At 38.1% G+C, this 9,962-nt stretch overlaps 1 protein-coding gene across 2 annotated transcripts in view; it reads right to left on the reverse strand.

The window, feature by feature from the left end:
- Window positions 1-2,596: 2,596 nt before the first annotated feature.
- The window catches only part of MAPK9 (mitogen-activated protein kinase 9), a 94,052-nt gene continuing 86,686 nt past the window's right edge, over window positions 2,597-9,962 (reverse strand). The window contains exons 9-12 of one of the 2 annotated variants that reach the window (XM_006877252.1): window positions 8,743-8,867; window positions 6,502-6,565; window positions 4,955-5,026; window positions 2,597-3,358 (exon numbers count right to left, since the gene is read on the reverse strand). In XM_006877252.1, the coding sequence (XP_006877314.1) occupies window positions 3,216-3,358; window positions 4,955-5,026; window positions 6,502-6,565; window positions 8,743-8,867 (404 nt within the window). In that variant the 3' untranslated portion in view covers window positions 2,597-3,215. The remainder of the gene's footprint in view (window positions 3,359-4,954; window positions 5,027-6,501; window positions 6,566-8,742; window positions 8,868-9,962) is intronic. The other variant, XM_006877253.1, reaches the window with a different exon arrangement.

Genomic DNA, 9,962 nt, shown 5'->3' on the forward strand with positions numbered 1-9,962 from the left:
CACTGTAAGATACGTACTGGACCGCAAGGTCAATTTGAACCAAAGGTCAGCATTTCAAACTCACCAACCGCTCCTTGGAAACCCTATACAGGGTCGTTATGAGTCGGAACCGACTCAATGGCACTTAACAACAACAAGATAATATTGATTGAAATCAAGACACTCCAACATCTACCTGTGTTCATGTTAAATCTGTAATCAGAGATGGTGACATAGAAATGTACAGTCAGGTGTCACTTAAAACAGACAAAAATTGGACATGCTATACATTTCTCTTTTAAAATGTAGTATGTATTATTTTCACCAATCAAAACACACATAATACATTTTATTATAAAAACTTAGGCAATGTTACTTTTGAGATATGCAATCTGATAGGTCACACCTATATTTACCACCAGTATGAAACACAGGAGGAGTTACTCCAGTAAAAGCAACCAGATGAACTCATCCATAGTTATGATTTACACAGCATTAAATCCTGATTAAACCAGTATCCCATTCAGTGTCTGAACTACCAATTTTGGGTATCAGTCAGGGGTCCTGCAGAGGGCTTTCTCCTTCCTGCCCTAGGCTCTGAACTTTATGTTCCAAAAATAAGAGCAGACTATCTCCTCCATGACCAAAATTGAGTCACCTTTTAAGTAGTGTTTTTAAACTGCTCTCATATTCTGTCAGATCTCTGCTCTCTGGAACTTGCACTTGAAAGCAGGACTTGACATAGGGTAGGCAGTCATTTCTTTGTGACTGAAAATTAGGCCAGTAAACAAAACAAACCTATACCAAATTCCAGCGTAATAATAAATTACCTGGTTTATAAAAATACATGTCCAAAATAGTTACTTCCAGGGTTGTGTACAATATAAATTACAAAAATAAAATAGAAAAGATGAAAAAGTTGAGCATATTTTTTCAATTCTTTACCCAACATCAGCTTTTATCCACAGAGATCAATTTAAAACCATTTTCTACCAGGACCAGGGCAACTGTAGGCTCAAGAGGGCGGGTCCTGAGACTAGGTGAGGTATTTCTATGAAGACATGCTGTCTCCAACCCTGTGGCCTTTCCCAGGAACGCTCACCTCTTCCTGATGGAAGACAAGCTTGGCAGAAAACCTGTCCCTACCATCACGGCTTCACCCGTGACAACAGGCCCACCTAATGGCACAGAGGGGCAAGTGAGCAGAAAGGCAATCTATGGGTACGTCACTGCACTTACCAATGTCCTCTGCACCCTCATAACGGGGCACTGCATTTACATAGCTTTCAGGGAAGATCATGAAATGAAAAAAATCTCCCCTTTTTTTCTTTTTAAAGACAGATTTGGTACAGTCTTTTAAAAGAAAATGTATTAGAGAGGACATTTTAAGTTGTTTATATATGCATAGTGATACCTTCCTCAATATACAATCAGGCCTCCAAAGCCAAAATAATTCCAAATCACATCTTAGGTGTTTCTGCCTCAATCTGAGTTAGCAGTTCCATTTTTTTTTTAAACTAGAATGTATCTAATAACACAATATAAAATGATTACTGATTTCAATATTAATTTTGTTCATCAAGGATTCTAGTTTACAGTGATAAGACCAACCATTAAGCTACAACTTGGTGCAGAAAGAATCATATATTTTAGATAGTATTTATAATAAACTTTCTTATCAAAATTCTTCTTCAGAATACATTCTACAGAACGCTGAACAAATAGTATCCAAAATAATTAAACACAAGATATGAATCTGTAAGCTCAAAGGAGAAAACATTATGAGCATAAGTAACTGAAATGTGATCTTTATAACTCCATTTCTGCTATGACATTTAAATACTCAGTATCTCCATGACTTCTGAATAATTTACATATCAAAAAATCTGAAAGTATCAATTTCAGGTGAGCAGTTTAAAATCATAAAACAGTCCATAGTTGATCACTACTGTTTAGTCCCACCCTCTCCCTCTGAAGTTTTCCTAGACCACTTAAAGCTTTCCTTCAGGGAAAGGAAATGCCTCCACAAATGGGAAACAAGGACAAACAAGCATTCAAAGTAGCTTGTTTCCTAAAATGTACTAAAAGGGAATTAAAAAAAAAAAATCTAGCGGGGCTTCTTTCAGAAGAGAAAAAATATTAAGGATGCTGTGTTATAAAAGGGAAACACTGCCTTGTCTAATCATGTATTTTACCTTAAGTGATGTAAGGTAAGTAAAGGACCCAGTCTAGACACTGCCTCAAAGTAAGCATTTAGCAAATGGCTGTGATTATCTTTAATGATTATTTTGCAAAATTCTACTCTAGTACTATGTAATGGGTTCAAGAATCTATTTGTCATCATATTGAGATGGAGTATCAATAAAGAAGGTAAAGTTCTAGGTAGTATTTTAAATTAATAGTAAGTCCAGAAGACTAAGAAATAAAGAGGTAAGGTAGGTAGGATTTTAAATGTAATGATATCTGCACTATAAAACAAAACTTAAAGTTTTATCATGCGGTAAAGCTAAATTTACAAATCATCCCAGTTCAAGACAATCTAGAGAAAACAAAGAGTGCATATAAATGTCTTGGTTTTAGCAGTGATAATTCTCAGCCCAAAACATCACAAATTAAGGAAAAGTTATATTTTTATTTATTGACTATATATTCCTTTTCATCTGAAATACAAAAGAGAGAAAACGACACCATAAAAGAGGATAAGATATGATAATATGATGATGGCCAATGGATACACATAAATATATTTTTTTCTGGATAGACACCAAATTACTTAAGAAGATTAAGAGATAAATCTAGAAGCAGTACTACCTGGAATATTATTTGGCATTTAAACACTGATTTTCAAAGTGCTAGATGGGTAAGACCAAGCAAGCATTTGTGGTCACATGCACTTAAGTCCCAACAGATACTGATGAGAAATTGTCACTACTATCACCAAATAACTGTTAACAACAACAACAACAACAAAAAGTCATCTATTCTAATTGCTCACCTGAAATGATCTTGAACAAAGTCTCTAAAAGTGTGGCTTGTACTTTTTTCTTCAGACACAATCTGCTTCGTATTATAATCTAAGCAGGCAATCCCAGTAGAACTGAGTAAGGGCAAGGCATTGTGTTTCTTACATGCAGAACATGGAGCTTCTCTATTTGGTTCCATCAACTCCCAAGCACTGCAAGAGCCCATGAAGTGAGAGTTCCTTCACTGATGGTAAGTCTGCTATTTCTAACTTATCATCGACAACCTTCTAGGGGTCCAGTTGAGGCATCGAGGCTGCTGTCAGTATCCGAGGCCAGTGTCTGCTCAGTGGACATGGATGAAATGTCGTTGATAGATGATGACTGAGAAGGAGTGGCGTTGCTACTTACTGCTGCATCTGTGCTAAGAAAACCAAATATCATAAAATCTGAGGTATGACACTGCTGCAATCCCAGGCAATGAGACTTAACGGCATTTCTTGGCTCTGTCCTTCTGCAGTGTCCCAATCCTGATTATTATTATAAGCAAATAGTCAACTATGTATTTTTAACTTTTTCTTGAGTCTTTGTTTAGGCCCAGAATCCTGAATAGTCCTGTCTCTTTCTCTACAACATTCTCCCTTTCTTCCTAGCGGTTACACAATCATATTATGTAGTCATGTACAATCATGTTAATGACTCAAGAAATACCTATTGGTTTAAAAAAGAAATCAAAAGAAAATTGGTGACATTCTTCTAAAACTATCAACATCATAAAAAGCTAAAATTCATATAGCATTCAAGTCTTACCAGACATTTCAGGTATAACCATAAATACTAAGTCTACGGGGAAAAAGCATCAACCTTCAAAGAAATCTTCTGCAACTATAAAATTTCTGAAACAAGGAGTATTACTACAGAAGGAAAAATTTAGGGGCTTCTTGTTCATTTTATTTTTGTTTTAGGAATCTAAAAAGCTTATCTTTTGAGGCAAATGAAACTCTTATTTCCTACTAACCATATTTTAGCCTGGTCTGAGCAAAAAAAAAAAAATCCAGGCAACCAGAGATCAATGTTTGCAGTGTGAAATCTGGTTAGTTAACAACAAGCACCTGAATTCCTGCTGAAGCTATATTATCTCTAGACACTAAACATATAGGTCATATTGAAAATAAAATTCAAGAATAAGACATCAGCAGTGTAATCTATACTTTGTGTGTTTTCTCCAGTAAGAGTAGGAGTGAGAAAATAAAGATAATACTTTTATTTAGTAAACTATAGACTATTATCATATTTGAGCTTATCATACAGAGCCACGAGGCTCCCTGTTTGGGGACTTTTTGTTGTCGTTAAGTCCCCTCGAGTCGGTTTCAACTGACAGTGACTCTGTATATAGTTTCCAAGGAGCAGCTGGTGAGTTTGAACCACCAATCATGTAGTTCAAAAAGACCTTGAGATCGAGTACTTATCCTACGGTGCCACACCAGGACTAGCACATCAATAAAACATTAGCTGCTGCCACCAGTGCGTCAAAAAGGGAAAGACTATTTCACACAAGTGCCGTGGTTCTGTAGGATAAGCACTGGACTGTGAAACAAAGTTGATGATTCAAGTCCACCAATTGCCCCAAGGTAGAAAGATCAGGTCTTCTGTTCCAGCAGAGATACTGCCTCCGAAACATACAGGATCACTATCAGTCAAAACTGACTTGACAACAACAACATCTCGCAAAAAGAGCTTCCAAATCCTATGCAGGTCAAACTGGCATTTAATATACTACTGCATTTACAAAACTTGAATTTGTTGTGGTTGTTAAGTGCCATTGAGTCGGTTCCGACCCATAGCGACCCTGGGCAGGGTTTCCAAGGCTGTAAAGCTTTACGGGAGCAGAAAGCCTCATCTTTCTCCCGTAGAGTAGCTGCTAGTTTCGAACTGCTGACCTTGTGGTTTGCAGCCTGATTCATAATAGAGAAAGAAAAATATTACATAATCAAACAATTAAAGCAATCACTAACCTGAAGGCTGATCTTTTACAACACCATTCTTGCTTCTTTCTTCCCAATCCATTACTTCTTTGTAAATTAGCTCTTCAAATAGAAACACAAGTTAAAAATGCTTTATCAGTTTCTTTGAATCTCTAAAACCTGCATCCCATTCAACTGTTGTAAACACGCGAAGGGCACTGCATGGTGAACTTTCAATTGTGATACAGTCTTGTCATATTGTTTACTAGTCTACCTGGACCTAAAACATCCAACAGTCAAAAATGTAGGGTTGTTGCAATGAAACGATGAGTGTAAAACTGGTGTTCTCCCATGTAAACTATCACTCAATTCACAATAAAAACTTTAAAAAATGTAGGGTTGTTCTGAATTTAGTAGGGGGCTTAAAAAAGGCACAAGTACTAAGTCCTTGATGTTCCCACATCCATTCTCACATTTCCCCCCCATCATTACTCTAGTTTTAACCAGCATCCTCACTTGGGTTATAAGCACCTCTTGATTAGGCAGAGTGAATCTAAATACCTAAGTCTTTTCTTCAATTTCCATTAAAAAAAACCCACTAATTAACTGCTAATAAGTAAATTATCGGAGGATCTTCAAACTTTTATATTCATGAATGAAAGCCAGACGCTTGAAGCATGTCCTGAGAGCTAGGAGCAACATCTTGCCATGGAGTGTGCTGCTGGCAGTGCCCGAATGTGGGGATGCGTGGGCAATAGGAACTCCTCCAGACACCCTGGGATAGGTGCGTTAACGCTCTGTTTTGACTTGCACTGGTCATGGTTCTCAATTATACGACTAATCCTGCTTTTTAATCATCCTATTTATTACCAGTTTACTTTGCTGTGGGTCATTTGGTAAATGATAGGGGGTAATGATACCCATTTTCTTAATTTTGATCTTCAATTACTCATAAATTAGATTTTAAAAATATATGCAACTACATGTCTTAAAAATACAAACAGAAGCTCTCTCAGTTCTTTGCCCTGGCTCCCCCAGATCTGCTTATACACGGAACTTTATAGGTAATGTGTGCTCTGTGGGGGCTACCCAAAGAACTTACAATGTATTATCAGGGTAGGGGTCTTTGGGTGGTGTAAATGGTTAATGTGCTCAGCACCTAACTAAGGTTGTTGGTTCAAGCCACCCAGAGACTCCTGGAAAGGAAGGCCTGGCAATCTGCTTCTGAAAACTCAGCCACTGAAAACTGAGCACCTTTCTGTTCTGATGCACAGCGGTGTCCATGAGTCAGAGTCAGCTGGATGGCAACTAGTTGCCTACAGTATGCATGCTACAATTAGAGTTCAGTTTGCCAACATTTGATCATGAAAAATCATGTATAAAAGCTCTTAATTTCTTCTTTTGAAGCAAGCATGCACACTTGTATGTGCTCCTCCCTAATTCTATTATCTTCAAACTGTTTTTTATTCTCAAAAGGGGGAAAAAATAGGATAAGGGTCTTTTGCACCACCCCTAATAGGGCAAGCGTCATTTTAGAAAATCTTTATGGGATTACAAGAAATATCACCAATAAGCATCAAATCAATCTTTGCCTTTACCTTTCCATTCTTCTATTGCATGCTCTCTTTCTTCCAACTGTGCATCATAAATTTGAGGTGGTGGCTACAAATCAAATTACATGCATAGTCAACAGCTCAATAAATAAGAGGCATTCAAAAATGAAGATAAAATCACTTGGAAGACTTCTATTTATGGTGTGTACTTAGCTTCATTCAATAGGAGGTATATTACAGATTTTTCCCATAGATATTTCAGTTCCAGAGCCAAAATAATTAGGAAAAGCTTAACCAAAGGAATAGAGCTATTATGTTCCTCCTAATAATTACATGGCTTTAAAACACTCTGAAATACACCTGCCTCGCCCCAGTGTAATTAGAAAATGGATCATCACAGACCAAGTCCTAGAGCTCCACTGGGGACTTGGTGCTGTGCCAGGAGTTCTGGGAGGCACAGTCCCCTCCTAGAGCACATTTCAGATTTTCACCTATCCCCAACCCAATCTCAACTCAGAAAATGATTGTTCCAAAAGTTTGCTTATAAACCAGATGTGTATAAATCAGATTCTTTTTCATATAAAATAAAATGGTGGCCCAAACATAAAAACATGTTCCACCAACTATATAAAGCAATGTGCCTTACTAATGTTATTTCATTGTCAGCTAGAGAACATTCACACCAGCATTTCTATGAAAAAGTGTACCTGAGCACAGGCAGTGGAGGAGGCCTGGATGTGTTTGGGGAAGGACTCCAGATGTGGGGCTATAGGATAAGCACTGGACTGCTACCGCGAGGTTGGCGATTCAAACCTACCAGGCATTTCTCGGAAACCCTATACAGGATTGCTATGAGTCGGCACTGACTCGACAGTACTTCAGTGACAACAACAATAAACACACTTGTGATTTCCAGCAAGCCTTTTAACTTGCCTGGGTGTTTTAGGTTAAGATGATGCAACCAAAGCCCATGACAAGTACATTAACTGTTGATATTATTCTCACACACTACTATATGCATGAATGAAGATGCAGTACAGTGGATTATTCATATAGCTCTTCTTCCCATAGTCCTTGTAACTTCCACCAAACAACTTTTTCCTGATGGATCTGGGTAACAAAAGGTGGGAGAAGATGCTGATAGAATGATACGATTCAGTGGTGATTAAGAGTTCACTGTGATTGTAAAAACTTGGGATTCTTAACATGGGTTTAAAATGAGGCATATCAGAAGCAGGAAGGAGGACTTCATTACCATCAAAGAAAAGGTTTTCCAGCCCATAGAGCTAGGAGAGGTGAGTGACTTGGGCAGGAGGTTTCTTGCAGAATGGGGAGCCACTGGGCACTTAATTGGGGGATCGAGATTTGCTAATCCATAGAGCTAGAGTCAAGTGCCTTCAAGCTGAGGTTTATGGTAGAGTGGTGTGTCCTGTTGACATTTATCAACAGCCCTAAAAGAGCTTTATACATTGTCAGGCAGAGAAAGACCTGTCTGTTGGCATGGATGAGGAGAGGCTGTCCTGACTGAAAAAATGGTGCCCTGAACATTTCTGACCCTGAATCATAACCTGTTAACTAACCTAACAAATCCGATAACTATGAGTTGTTGTTGTTAAGCACCTCCGAGTTGGTTCCAATTCACAGTGACCTTGCATAGAATTTCTGAGGAGCAACTGGTGGGTTTGAACTGCTGACCTTGTGGTTGAAAGTCCAGTGCTACACCAGGGGTCCATAACTGTTAAGTGGTGGTGGTGGTGGTGTGCCATGGAGTTGGTTCCGACTCATAGCGACCCTGCATAGTGTTCCCAAGGCTGTAAATCTTTATGGGAGCAGAATGTCTCATCTTTCTCTTACGGAATAGGTGGTAGTTTCAAACTGCTGACTTTGAGGTTAGCAGCCTAACTTGTAACCACTATGCTACCAGAGCTCCTTATAACTGTGAGTAGAGTGTGTGAATTCTGTGTGGCCACTGCGATGAATTACTGAACCCAGCAGAGTAGAAAGAGAGTGCTATGGGAGGGATGGTAGGTGCCATATGTTTGTGTGTGCATACAATTATATTACTACAGTGTAAGCATGGTCACACTAAGGTTCTCCAATAGTAACTACTCTCAAAAGAGGTTGTGACCCAGGTCGCTGACCACTCTGGAGCCTCTTTATAATCAGGAGACTGCATGCATCTAGGACTTACTATTTTTATGCAGCCATTCTGGACCAGTAGACAGAAGATCCCAGGAAGTACAAGCCCTGCTTCTACAGACCAGCTTTTTCAAAACAGATACTTACTGCTTCGGCCTCAGCAGGATCATACCACACAGTGATATACGGGTGACGTAAAGCTTCATCTACAGAGATTCGCTTGTCGGGATCGATCACTAACATTTTTGACAACAAATCTCTGGCTTGACTTGCTAAGAGGAAAAACAAAGATTAATACCTTTTGCTCTAAAATTGAAAACAATGGAAATCACCAAGACAAAACTAAGTGTGACAACAGAGATAATTTTTCTACAGTTTCTGATATTTAACTCTGAAAATATTTTTGCCTTTTTTACTTTAAGAAAAAGTCAAGCAGCTAACTTTTCCTCTTTTCGAATGAGATTTTATGCACCTGGGCATGTGAGGGCAGAAGAAACAACCTGAGTGGAAGGGAGAGTTGCAGGGAACTTCAGAACAGTGTCTGGGCAGGGATCATTACTAAGAAATCAGGGCCAGGGAGAGGACAAGAGCTGAGCTTGTTGGCACTGCCTAGGGTTTAGGCGCTCATGGGTGGGTACTTTTCTTGATGCTAACGTCAAAATGATCTCAAAACAAAAATTTTAAACCATACAATGATCTCAGGTTCCCACTATACAAAAACACTTTACATATGACTCTATGTTGCCTACCTCTATACAGTGTTGCAGTATATATTTAAAAAAAAAATACCTAGAGACTGGTAGTTGGAAAAATACTAACAAACTGAATGAATTAAATATGAAGCTCACTTTGGTTAGCAATTGAAGTTCAAAACATGGACAGGCAAAAGAGAGATTGGGGCTTTTCGGATTAAGACAGTTGTCATTGATACTGGTAGAAATAAATCTGTTTCTGGGAAAAACTTTTTGTTTAACAATTAAAATACGGTTTCAACTGGGCCAGAGATTGGCAGGTTATTTGATCTGATTTTTTTATTCATTCTAATTGTTTAATTAATGTAAGAATCAGACTGATGTGAAAATTTTATTTTGGCCCAAGGCTTCAGCTAAGCCATTTTTATTGAGGACAAAACTTCTAAGTTTTTAAGCTTTCTCTCTACAATGTCTTGATGTATCAAACTTCTAGAAGTAATTAACTGTAGTTGAGTTACAACTATTTTATCTCCCACATTCATAGGTTTTAAGAGTGCAAACATAAAAAAAACAAAAACAAAAAAGTAAAATCTTTATGAGGACTAATGAATAGTAATAATAAAAAGGAATAAGGGGGAGAATAAACAAGATGGTAGATCAGGTGGACTTGTAGCA

This window comes from Chrysochloris asiatica, unplaced genomic scaffold (assembly GCF_000296735.1).
Source record: "Chrysochloris asiatica unplaced genomic scaffold, ChrAsi1.0 scaffold00450, whole genome shotgun sequence".
NCBI lineage: Eukaryota > Metazoa > Chordata > Mammalia > Afrosoricida > Chrysochloridae > Chrysochloris > Chrysochloris asiatica.